Source organism: Larimichthys crocea, chromosome III (assembly GCF_000972845.2).
Source record: "Larimichthys crocea isolate SSNF chromosome III, L_crocea_2.0, whole genome shotgun sequence".
NCBI classification, from domain to species: domain Eukaryota; kingdom Metazoa; phylum Chordata; class Actinopteri; family Sciaenidae; genus Larimichthys; species Larimichthys crocea.
In genome coordinates, this window is record NC_040013.1 from 30,062,958 (window position 1) to 30,076,357 (window position 13,400).

Genomic DNA, 13,400 nt, shown 5'->3' on the forward strand with positions numbered 1-13,400 from the left:
TTAAGCTTTTACACTACCATGTTATAAAATAACAATTTTAATAATGTTGTATGCTCTCTAACACCTACAGTAGTCATTAAGTTCTTTCTCTCTTGGTTTTTCTCCTCAGACCTGAAGAAGTCGTTCGAACAGGAACCCCTGGGGAAGGAAGTATCTCTGGAGCAGGAAGTGCTGTTACAGTGTCGTCCTCCAGAGGGCATTCCAGCTGCTGAGGTATGTGCAGCTTTAATGTTGATCTCCCACTGATGTTGATATCAAGAAAGATGTAATATCAAGTGAGAGGACTTGTAGGACAGAATGAGGTAGTTGACTGAAAGGGAAAGGGATGACAGAATGAACACAACAGGGGGAATGTAAAAAGATGTAAAAATAGAAACCATCAAGTGGAAATAACTTGAAAGTGCCGCAGAAAAGTCAGTTATTACAGATGTGACACTTTTCGAAATTGCCTGGAACTGTGAATGACAGACAGCAGAAGAGAGGGGTTTGATGGGTGCATGCACTCTTTCACAGTCTGCAGTCAGTGGTTGAAGGGTGTGCAGAATAAAAGAAAAAAATATATATCTTGACCCTTTTATAGACACATTTCTGGTAAATGTTCTTTTCACTAGTGATATGCTTTAAGCAAAAACGGAAACGACTTCATATCTCAATCTATTAAAATTCCATTGGGGAAAATCTTCATAAGATTCAAGTGAGACAAACAATGAATTGGAAAATACTTCTAAATACAATGATTAAATAATTATCAAATTTAAGGTATTAAAGGTGAAATTATTTCACTTTTTTAGGGGGGGGGGGGGGATAAACATTGTTCCATACTACGCGACGGCATCCATGTTGAATTTTCACAGAGGGAAATCAGGGGAACTGCCTGAGTCCTGTTTTGAGTGACGGTTGCTTGAAAGCTTTGCTGCAACGAGGTAACACTGATCCAAAGATCAAAAGCTTAAACTTAGACTTTAAATGTCCCCAGAGAGCTAATTTGAGTTGCAGCACAAGTTACATGAAGAAATCTCAGTGACTGCAGAGACTCAGCCTATATTCCTGTGTTATTTTACATTTTCATTGCTCACTCTCTTACTGTACCTGAGCTTTGCAGAAAATAAGGACGAGAAATGAAGCGGCTCATCTACTTTCCTTCAAAAGGACTGAAAAACACTGCCATGTTCCTTTTCATTAACACAGACGTACATATATTTTTCTGACAACTGAAGTGAACAGTTGGCTGCACTTCAGGCGGGAATCACATTTGCTTATATGACCCACCCAGTAAAACCACTACACCACTATTTTAGCCATTTGCTGTTAATTTACTGCCTTGCCCAGCAACACTTTGATAAGCAAGGCCAACTTTATGAGGTCGGAGGTTCCCAGTCATGCCAGCTTTGAACAGGTGTGGATTTCAAGTATAAACACATGCATACAAGTAACACACCACCCTCATTAATGTAAGATAATATTGTAGGCCTCAAACATATTGTCAGCACATCTACATTTGATTCACTCATCGAACGTGTCTCACAGTAAACATCCACTTTGGAAGAACCACACATGTCACTTCCACTCCTTCACGGCCTTAACTACAGAGAAGAATGTCATTCACAATTCAGATTGTGCTTTACTATAGTTTCATCTGGCAGCCTTCCCATCTGAATGGATAAAAAGACATAATTTCATTTAGTCGGTCACAGGGGAAGAGCAGCACAGCACTTGGAGAGGGCTGCGCTACCGGATAAGGAGTCTGTGAATCAGGTTTCGCTCCTCAGGGTTTGATAGTCGTTTTCAATTGCACCTAAGTACACAGCTCCCCTGAGAGAGAGAGAGAGAGAAGGGGGGAGAGAGAAACTGAAAGAGAGGGGGCAAGGGAGGCACTCAGACAGACCAGCATACAAAGTGAGGGAGAGTGTGTGTACGTGTGGGTGGAAAGGTGAAGAATGCAAGAATGAGAAAGAGGGAGGAGTAGTCAGGAATAACAGTCCTTTCCTGTCCATTAACTTCTACAAATCTCAGATTCTTCAGAATAAAATCAAACAAATGCATTAGTCAAATTGTGACATCAGTGGGAGCCGCACACGTTCTCAACACGCATGCCAAAGAGACTATTTTTCACTCTCCTGCTCCTTTCCTGTCACACCCCCACATTCACGCTCACAACTCCTTGATCTTCACGCTAATGACTCATTACTACATCTGCCTTATCTTCTTTATTTATTCTTGACACCTGTTGGAACACATTCATGCATACAAGCACGCGGGCATACTTGCAAACCACGTGCAAACACACATACACACACACACACACTGACACCCAGAGCTATTTTTCCAGTGTGTTCAATTTGCTACCTTTCCCATTCCTTTCCCCCTGTCATAATGGGATCTCGGGACAAATGGATTGGTCTGTCTCTCCTCTCTGCTGAAGCTGATTAGAGGGATTTAGGTTTAAAACCTGCTGATGACCTCAGGTTGTAGCCCTGACTTTCTTTTTTTATCTCTTCTGACTTTTCTATTTCTCTTTGTTCTTATCATGCCCATTCGTTTTGCTGTTCACATTCTCTATTCCCTCTGTCCTCCACGCGCACTTCTTCTTTTTTTTCGTTCTTTTTTTTTTGATTGACCGCTGTCATTGTTGGGGTCCTGTGACCTCTCTCAAAATGTTCTAATAATAGTAGTTGCGGTTGCCACGTCGACTAGTTGACGACTGTTGTAAAGTTGTCAATGTGATAGGGTTGGTGGCCCTGATATGTGATACCCACATCGTAATGCCCAGCTGGCATCACGTGGCTGTCAACATGCCGTGCCAAAACCTTGACTCCCTGAGCGCGCAAACGCACACACCCACGCGATTTACATTCATATTCATAGATGCTGCGTATACATCTGTATACACACACGCCTGAATATGCACACAAATGTCCGTTCATACATTTACACAGACATACAGAACATGAAGGTCGAGCCTTAAGCAAATGTAGACACATAACAGCATAAGAGGAACACTGAGAGACAAAGTAGCCAATGATCATTGTAACTGCTGCACAACTGTTAGCCTTGAGAGGTCGGGGTCAAACCAATCGGAGATTACAAAGAAAATGTCTCCGCAAACTACAGATGCACCATTATTTCCTTTTCCACTTTCCTCTGACAGTACTGCTCTTGTCATCAGTCCGTCTCGTGTACGTGTATTTTTCCCTCACTTTCAATCCAAAGCTCCTGAGAGACACAATTTGAGGCATTGTGAAATCCTAGGGAAACATCTAAATCTCTTTAGACTGTGATCGAAAGCCTTTAAAAGCTGATGGAAAGCTATTGGATTCAGCAGGCAGGGTTCAGCAGTTCAACAGGAAAGACTTTATAGGCACAGATGGTGAATTCAGACAATTTGCAACAAGTGCAGCACATTGTTCACTTTTGATGAAAAAAGCCTGCAGTTTGGTTTGATTTTTTTTTTTATATTTATGAATTGCTTTTCTGCCCCAAGGTCATCCAAACTAGTCAAGAAAATGGAATCAGCCATCAAAGTTACTTGGAAAAACTCCCCTCAAACCAAGCAGCAGTGTGAAATTTACATCTGAGCTGGAGTGCAACTTGTATATTTTTTTTCCCTACAAATGTTGTGAGGTTCATTAGGACATAGAGGCCAAAGAATGAGGCAGCAGCCTGAGAGTGAGGATACATTTTTATCTTGACCCCACAGGCCAAGCAAAGCCAGGAGACTGTGCATGACAGGTGGGGTTATGGACTTATGGACTGGTGTGTGTGTGTGTGTGTTGAGTGACCGTGGGTGTCCATGTGAATATTTGTGTATGTGCCTGTCTGCGTCTGTCTCTCTGTGTGAGTGATTACCCCAGCTGCAGTGAAATAAACACATCAGTGTGTGGTGACAGGCCTTCCACGTGTCTATCCATAACACACACACACACATACAAAGTCAGACAGTAACTGGATATGTGTCTGGAGCCTGGTCAAGTTCCTGTCACATTCTTAACCACTCAATCCACACCTTAAATTAGTGCAAGTTTTTCACATGGATAATGGCTTATGATCTACCAATACATTATCTGTCTGAGTGTAATCTTTCACATCAGAAGATGAATTATAAGAAAGGTACTGAGTCATTCTATATAATAATCTATTATATTTACATCACAATAAATTTCATTGTTATGTGCACCAGTTTGGCATGTGGAGTTTGTCCTTCAAAGATGAGATTTTAGATTACCATATCAGCAAGACACACATCCAGCTGTCAGCTCCAAGGTTGCTTTAAGTTGATCATCATCACCCAGCGAGAGAAAAAGATTTACCTTCAGGCAGAACACACACACACCATCCTAACCAACCAGGAAGCAGCCGGCACATTCATGGCGGAGGCACAGAGATAGCACTTTCTTTAACCGACACACACATCTGGCTTTTAACCTCCGTCACTGGGACCATCTATGTCATTTTTTTCTGAATGACTTTCTCTGTTAAGCAATGTGGAATAAGTTTAGACAGATGCATTTGTGTAATTACCCGCATGTCTGTGTGTGTGTGTGTGTGTGTGGGTTGGTGGGTGTGTCTCCGTGTGCATGAATAACTCCTGATGCAAATCATAGCAGACTTTTCTGTCAGGAGGAATCAGTGGTGTGGTGTGACCAAAATGCTAATGGCTATCTCACTCTCACTCTCATATAGTGTACTGTATTCAAATACACACACGCAGTACATTTCCGTCCCCGGAGTCACCATTGTTAATGTGTCATATGATGACGTTTACTAGCAGAATCTATCTGGAGGTTATAACTTCTGTGCTGATGGTGTGCTTTAAATGGACAGTGAAGGTGACAGTGTGAATTAAACTGTCTAACAAATAAGACACGCTCTCTTCCTGTGTCCAGAGATAGAAGCAGATCTATTGAATTCCTTTAGCTGTAAACCTCTTTCAGGTCTCACTGGATCTCAATGTTCCTCTGGGCTTCAGAAACAAATCTATTAAATCCTGCAAAATAAACTATATGCAAGTTCTGAATACATCAACAACAACAATACATCACAACAACAACATGTATTTAGCCAGAATTTACCAGCAGCCCTTGCATCCAAAGCTCTCCCAATGGATTTAAAGATGAAATAAATCATGAAAGGATTTAGAATTGAAAGAACCTGAAGGGACAGAAACAGTCTATAGATTAAATTAAAAGTATTGGATCTTGCTTTGGCGTTATAAAATGTTGTGACCACCGCACCAGAAGTATTAAAGTCATTTTCATCCCGGCCCTTCTCTAGAGAACACGTGTTTGTGTACCTGTTTTTGTGTGCTTGTGTGTGTGTGTGTGTGTGTGTATGTGTGTGTGTATGTGCGTGTGTGCACAAAAACAATTTATGTAATGCTGCTTCGCCAATAGATCCTTACCTTAATCCTCTTTGAGCTCGCATAGTAAGCCCCATGGCTCATCTCCCATCACATTTTACCTTGATCCTCAACCTCTGTCAGAAATCATCATTGTAATCCACAGATTAGTCAGCAATCACTTTTTATTTTTTTTATTTTGACTGTTGAGGTGAATTATTGAAACGGTGTAAAGATTATTAAAATTCTGCAGAGTAATTTACAAATGGGGCAGATGAAGAGTGTGTTGTTTCGGTAATAAAGGTATCCTGGTTGGTTGTTGGTGATGTAATCAGGGATCGTGATCATCATCTAATGATGTGTGTACACTGATACATGAATGCACACACACACATAAACACACAAACACACACACACACTGTATGCTCTTTGAGTCCTTCACTCCTTGTACAGTACAGCAGTGCAGTTCTTTTATAACCATTTTGTACTTCAGGAGCCTTGAGATGCTTTTCATCCAGTGATAAGCCATGTCACTAAATTCAGGCATTAGTCAGACCCCATTCCAAAACCAACAGGCTGTGCAGAACTGCATTGGAAATGTGTATTTTCCATTGCAGAATCTCAGCATCAGCATCAGTCTCCCTCACTGTTTCATTCTGTTGACTACTCTCTTACTCTCTGCGGTCATAAAATTAGTGTATTTGTTGCTTGTTTTCTCACTTCAGTTCCATTTAGTTCCAATCATTGCTTCTGTCTAGACTGAGACACTCGTTCACTTGTTCCGCCTTTCTTCCTTTCCTTTTCTCGTGTAATGCTGATTTCCGAGCGCATGCATTTTTTGCAGATTATAACTTTTTTTTTTCTAAAAACACAAAACCCAGATGTTTATCCTGGCTTTCTCTCTCTGCTATTTCAGCCCTCACGGTGACTGTAAGCACTTCCAGTCCATTCACCCATCGTCAAGGCCATTTAAGGAAACTATCAATCATAATGCAGAGAGGGAAGCTTCTCATTACATGTAGTCACCCTGTGTTTTGTTTCTCAGCTGATGACACTGTATTATTTTCTTCTCTCTCCGGACAGGACAGGAAGTATGCAGAGTACAGTGATCGTATGTAGTTTTAGGTCTCTGTGGTCTGAGGTCTGAGTCTTTTTGAAACTGGGACTTTGTTCCCTGTGTGTGCGGTGTGCGGAGGGTTGAGTGGGTGCTTGACTCAGGAGTATGAGAGGAGGAGATAATGAAGGCGTTTGTGCAGATTGTCCCGCACACCCCCTAAATTAGGACAACCTTCTCTCTCCCCTTTCATTATGTATTCAAAGGATTTGGCAAACACTGTAAGATAGTCCGCCTGTGCAATTAACCCTTTTTTTATGTCTTCCTGGCAGTGACATGGAAATGGTATTAAATGTGCTGGTGTTGAAATACTGACCCTTCACTCGTGCTCGTACTGACCCTTTTTTTCGTGTTTTTTTTACGCTTAAGACTGCTTATGATTTTCTGCCTTTTAAAGAACCTTTAGTTCCTCAGCCATTTTCTGTTCATAGCTGTCCCCTTTGGTCTTCTCACACTTCTCTCTCTCTCTCTCTCTTCACTTTGTCTCTTTCTGTTTCCATTGCTGTCTCTCAGTCTTCCTCAATGCCCCCTGTCTTTCTTGACATAGTTTTGAGACAAAACTGTGGATTGATGGTGACATGGCTGTGCGGAGAGTACTGCATTGTCAGGCAGCTACCCGCGCTGCCCTCGGCAGTCCTGACAATGTTGTCATGGATGAGTGAACACTATGTTTTGACACGGGGTGCGACAGTGTCAAATAACAAATCTCTGTTCTGTTCTGTCAAGTTTGATAAGTTGTTAGACCTTGTAAGTCTTTTAGGTCTTTGAAAGTTGTGCACATGAGCCTGTAACATCTATAAAATGTTTCTGTGCATTTATAGTTATAATGTTACAATACAATGAACATATTAGAAACTTATTTATGAAATAATTGAGCACCTAAAAATAGTTCTCAGTCCTACCACTGGCAGGAATTGTGACATAATACTTAACTACTAAGGCAATTGGGACAGTAAATTCCTCATTTGAGACCAAGACTGAAAAAGTTTAATAAGCCACAGCTTTAAATAATTGCTACCAATTAATTGCTTTTCACTTACATCACTATTCAGTTAAATAGTCTTCAATGAGTTACCAAAGGAGGTCATTGTCAGTGCATTTAATATTTTATATATAACATCATCAGGTGATGTCCGTGTCTTTTTTTAATGGAGCAGACAATATGTTTGTTATGATATGTGATCTTCTACCGTCTGATTGGTAAATCCCTTATTGCTATGATGCGGTCCTCCATTTAACGCTATGTAAAATGTGTTTGCCGGTGTGAAATCAAATATGAGTGCATTTTTTTGCTGAGCTGTATTAACCACAATACTGCTTACACCCTGGAATTGTATTGAATCATCAGCTTATCAAACACTCGGCCAAGAAGTTCTTGGCACTGTTGATGCCTCGCTGACTTCAGAAGCATAACTCTTTCAAAGGTAGATGGCTGTGGGCTACTTAAGTGTGACCTTGCAGAGGCCAATGAACAGCACTTAGAGCGGGGTGGCTCCTGTGGTTCTTTAGGGAACCATAAAGGGAGGATATGCTGATCATGATGTCTTTTTGTCAGTAAAACAAGTGTAAAATCATGCTGCTGGACATTTGATTATAAACTTTTGTTAAAGCTGCATGCGCAGCAGGCAAAATGAAATGCTAAGAAGCCTACAGCATGGGCAGTTTTTTCCCATTGATTGGGAAATATCGTTGTCGTGATTAATGAATAAAAAGGTCAACATTAATTGTTGAACTGAAAGGAGAAATGACCTCAGATCTCTGGTAACAAAGCCAAGTGTGTTTGACCATTCATCAGCCCAAACAAAAGACACTAAATCTCCTGCATTAGCACTGAAATATGCATTGCAGAATTTGCCGGTCGCTCCATAATTGAATGGAGCTGTTGCTTTCAAAATACAATATTTTCCAGCTGAGGCACTCCCTCTTTGTTATTAGCTCATGTGCATTTTGTTCTCTGTTTACTATACTCACTACGCTACTTTACACTGTACATCATTCAACAAAATGCAACACTAACAAACAGGGAGGTCTCCGATAGTTCAGCTGACCCGGCTAATAAAGCAAAGCTGATTTTGTTATTGGGCGGTTTTAATAACACTGGAGAGCTGGAGAGTCAATTAAAAAGGATTAGCATGCCCCCAATCAGCTCAGAGCCTCTTCCTGCTTTAATGATTATGGAGTGTCATCAGCACTCCTACACTGTACAGTGCATCAGCTTTGACATGCGCACACACACAAAACATGGTGCATAAGTGCCTGCACACATACACAACCGTGTGTTATAAATGTAATAAAGGGGGTTAGCCTTCCACTTAAACACATGCATGCATGCACATTTTATCTATCTATATATTGTACTAAAACCTTTAGTCAAAACTATTTTTAAACCACGGAATAATGGAAATACATTCTCTCTAAGAAAGAATAATTAAGGAATCATGTACAGTCTCTCTGTTTTCATGTACACCATTATGTACCCTGTTCATAATGACTGGCCACATTGGTGGATGAGTGAGATTGAAGAGTATACCCCGGGTTTTAATTTGTATCTTCAGAAATCTTACCCTGTCCATGCATTCTTGTAAAATAACTTGAAAAGCTGATACTGAACTTGATGAAGAAGGATACTGTACATCTTTTGAGGACATGCCTCTGGAAATAGAGTGAGAAATGAAGACGAGGGACTTAAATATAAATTATCTTGGCCATGAAAAAAAAACAGATCCTCCTGGTTTTAAAAAAGCCCTAACATCCACCTCTGATTGAATCAGTGTAATTGCTTTCAAATTTCTTGAAGTCGTGGGCATATCCCCAAGAGATCACAAGTGTTTACTGTACATTATAAATAAACGCCTGCATGGAAAGTCTAAAAATGAAGCAGGATTAGTTCAGGTTGCTCAGCTAGATGGTGTTACCTGCCAGAAAAGCATTCCTTCAAAGATGAGTCAGACATTGCAGGTTTTTAGGTCATAATGCTGAAACACTTAAATGCTCTTTAGCAGTCTGTGTCATGTGGTTTCTTTTCCACACTCCGCTCGCTCTCATTTTATCGCTACTGTTCCTTCCTTCTTTATTTCTTTCTCCTTGTCTTGGCTTCGTTGCATCTCTCTCTCTGTCTCTCACCTTTCATTCCCTCCTCCCTCCTCCCTTCTCTCTGTCTTCTGCTGTTGCCATTAGTGATGTTAAAGTACTTAGTGAACTGGAAGGTTCAGCAGGAAATGCAAAATACATCACTGTCCGGAGAAATAAAGAAAGCAACGGAGACACGCATACAGGCGGCTTCAGCGCTTTTACCGAGTTGACCCGTAACCATGCACGGGGCTGTTCTATAATTTAACAAGCTGTCAATCATTTCGACACTGTCTCACAGCAACAGGGGAAGTCAGCCAGGCAATAGTGTCTTTAAAGAAAGGAAACTCCATAAAACCTCCATAAGAGTGCTTGCTTTGTTAGCTTAAGCAGAGGCATAAAATTCATTACTTCTAGATGCTGTAGGGGTGGTAGCAGTTGTGGTAGTAAATGTAATAGAACTCCTTGTAAAAGTAATTATTAACTAGATCCTCTTCTAGTTTTTGTGCGGTTAGAAATACCAGAAATAGTAGTTGTGCTTGAATAAATGAGGGAATAAATCAACCAAATGTCCATGGTTGAATGTTTGACAGTTTTGTGCCTTCATATTCTTACAGCTTCCATCCATGTCATCATATTTTACCTACCTCCCATAAAATCTGTGTGCTGAAAAATACCTCCTGAATAAATATCACCCTGTGATCTCCAGAGCTAGGCGATTAGACGAGAACACAAAGTACAGCATGATATATTAAAACAGGAGAGAACAAGTTTAATCTTTTAAATTCCAAACTTTCAGTTCTCTGTCACAAGTGGAAAAATGTTTCCCTTTTGAACTTTCTTCTGGTGATATTTGAGGTGTTGATTCGGATTCTAGCTGTTAGTAGGTCAGCGTCTGTTTGGGGAAACATTCCCTCGATGTGTCTGAGCTGTTGAGTGGATTTGGATGTTTTTTCCGTCTTGCCTCTTCCTAATGATTTGAGCCCAGGGTCTCATTTCAGTATTCTGTCCCCTAAGACTCTCACCCCAAACTGTCATCACTTTTTTTTTCTCCTCCTTTCGGTTCCTTCACTATCACAGTAACACTATCATGTTTTTCAGCTCCACAAAATTTATTTATTCATTTATTTAATCTGTTCATTCCAGTTTTCTTCTTTTCCTTCCTTCTTGTAATCAGTTAATGGTTCTCAACATAGTAAGCAATGACTTATATTTTTAATTTTGACTATGAGGGCGATGCCTCGCTCTTCATCTCTCACTGAAAATATTATGCATGCACTCTTGCCCCTTCAAAATACTCAACTACAACAACTGCAACCTTGAGCACACCATTTCAAATTGCATACACACTACCAGTCCAATTTTACATGAAGAAAATGATATGCTGGGAGGTGACAACAGTCCCACCGCCTCCAACACAAATAATGAACAGTCAAAAATTTTGAAGTGTCATCATGTCTCAGTGGGAATGGCTTTGCTCCCTGACCCTCATGTCCTGACTGGTCTGCCTCTTGGTTGTCCCTACGCCTTCCAGCTCTCTCCTCCCAAAGCTCTCTGGTTGCCTCCTCGCCCCAGCACTCTTCCCTACACATTAACCATTACACAAACCTCAGGCATAATTGTATACATACTTTCAGCGATCTGTAATTGAATGAGCTTTCTGGCAAGGAGATAAGAAGGTGCTGTTTTAAGACAAAGTCTTGAGAGAGAAATAATTGAATATATCCATCAGTAAAGTGGCCATTTGTTGTAAAGATGCCAGTGGTTGTTCTTTACAGTAAATGCATTTACATTAACTATTTGTATAATGAAATATTAAACTTGGACTTATTGGAACTGTATATTTTTAGGATCAATTAAAATGAGTTTGATAAATTGCTTTGCTTGGCTCACAGCATCCTTCCCAGTGAACATTATTTCCCATACATGCATTTTAACCCAAATTTTTCGTTATAATGAATTTATTTTTTTTATTTTTTTGGAGATAAATTTAAAGCCACTCTAATCACAAATGTGCTTGCTGGCTGAATTCTGTTTTATCGAATTGTCTGTTGGAAGTATTGGGCCTTTGGTAAATTCGATATCACAATTCTTTGTGAATAAGTGTCTGCCCTTTGCTTCCTAGTTTTCAGTGCCAAGCCTCAAGCCTCCATGCTTTGTTATCTGTCTTCTTATACTGCTCTCTTCCACTTTCAAGGCACTGGCCTTCTTCTTTGCCTCCTTCCCTTCTTGCACATCTCTTTTTCCCATTTACTCACCAACCACCTGCACCATGTCTCAAAAGTGCAGCCCATCTATCAGTCCTCCACAGAGGTAGCCTATCTCTGTGATGCCTGGCTCTTTGATGCTAGAGAGATGGGTTGGGAAAGCTAGCAGTAGCTGGAGTTACTGGTGTATTTTTTTTTTTTGTTCACACACTCACACAACTCATGTTTTGACACAAGGACTCCTGGGTAAAATATTACCCTCGCCAACTTTATCCTGTCTTTTCCTAATTTCCTTCCCTCTCTCCCCTACATTCCTCACATGACTTTTACTTTCCTCTTCATGTTTTCCCAAGTGTTGGGCTTAATGGATTACTCCAGTATAGCTTCCCCATCTAGTCTCTCCTCTCCCTTTTCTCCCCATTCAGCATCTTCAGTGCTTCCATCTTTCTTCCCCTAATTGTTGACATAGCATGGAAATTTCAAATCGCCTCCCCCTCCCTTACCTCCTCATTACCTTTTCATTTCTCCTTTTTCTTCCATTCCATTGCACTGTGTCCCTCCACGGGCTCCCTCTCTCCCATCCTCTCTCACTTCCTCTCCCTATTTGTTGACATTGTCGGGTTAGCTTTAATGGATCACCCACAGCTATCTGCTTCCAGCCTGCACTCCCTGTTTCCTCATCCTCCTCCACCATAATCACTGCCTCCCTAACTCTCTATCTTTCTCTTTCGCTCTTTCACCATTGCCGTGGAAATACCTTTTCTCTCTATCCGACCCTCTCTCGAGATTGTTCCTCATCCATCTTTCCCTCTCTCCCCTTCTCTGTCTCTCTCCACTCTTGAATGTTGACGTGAGAGGGTGAGTCTAATAGATCACTGTGAAGCATCTGCACCTGTGTTAAATCTCAGAGGTAACGCTGTGTGTGTGTGTGTGTGTGTTTGTGTGTGTGTGTGTGTGTGTGTGTGTGTGTGTGTGTGTGTGTGTGTGTGTGTGTGTGTGCGCACCCTAGAGAAGCCAATGCAGGCTTTCTGTTAGCACATCTGTGACCTCCTTTAGTGCTGAGCCACTTCCTTGTTTTTCTTCCTCCTCTCCTCTCCTCATCTGTTTTGCCTACCTCTACTTGTTTGTCCTTTTCTTCCCTCCTCCTCTGCTTTCTATCATTTATAAGCTTACTTTGCAGAAAGGGGGAACCATTAACTTTGTTGTTTTGTTTTCAGGGACATGCTGTAGTAACACATTATTTTAGTTCTTAAAAAGCACATGTGCTGAATCTTGCGAAACAAATGCTGCGTTATGATATAATGCAAAGATATGATATTTAGAGTCACATTCTCAAGTGCAGGTCACAGCTGAGTAAAATAATACTCATGTATCATATGTGCGTGCCATGCATCATTTCAGTTTAAGTGTACCAAGGTGCAGTAGAGTAGTAGGTTATAAATAGTCCCCTGTAGGCTTGTCCCAGTCCAACTGGGTGTCCTACAGTGTCCCAATTCTGTCTGTGTGGGACACCTTGGAGAGCGCTCTGCTATTCCTCACACTCAGCTGCACATTGGGGATACTTTATTTTATATACATGCTTCTTCCTTGATGGCCAACTAATTCCTAGCGGTATATGACTCTTTTAAGACCATAAACTAAGGCCTAGTTCTTCTTATGTACAAGACCTCTGAGA

At 40.9% G+C, this 13,400-nt stretch overlaps 1 protein-coding gene across 2 annotated transcripts in view; it reads left to right on the top strand.

The window, feature by feature from the left end:
- unc5ca (unc-5 netrin receptor Ca) overlaps window positions 1-13,400 on the top strand; it is a 175,467-nt gene that overhangs the window by 114,147 nt on the left and 47,920 nt on the right. For both annotated transcript variants that reach the window (XM_027275025.1, XM_019259897.2), the window contains exon 4: window positions 110-213. In XM_027275025.1, coding sequence (XP_027130826.1) covers window positions 110-213 — 104 coding nt within the window. The remainder of the gene's footprint in view (window positions 1-109; window positions 214-13,400) is intronic.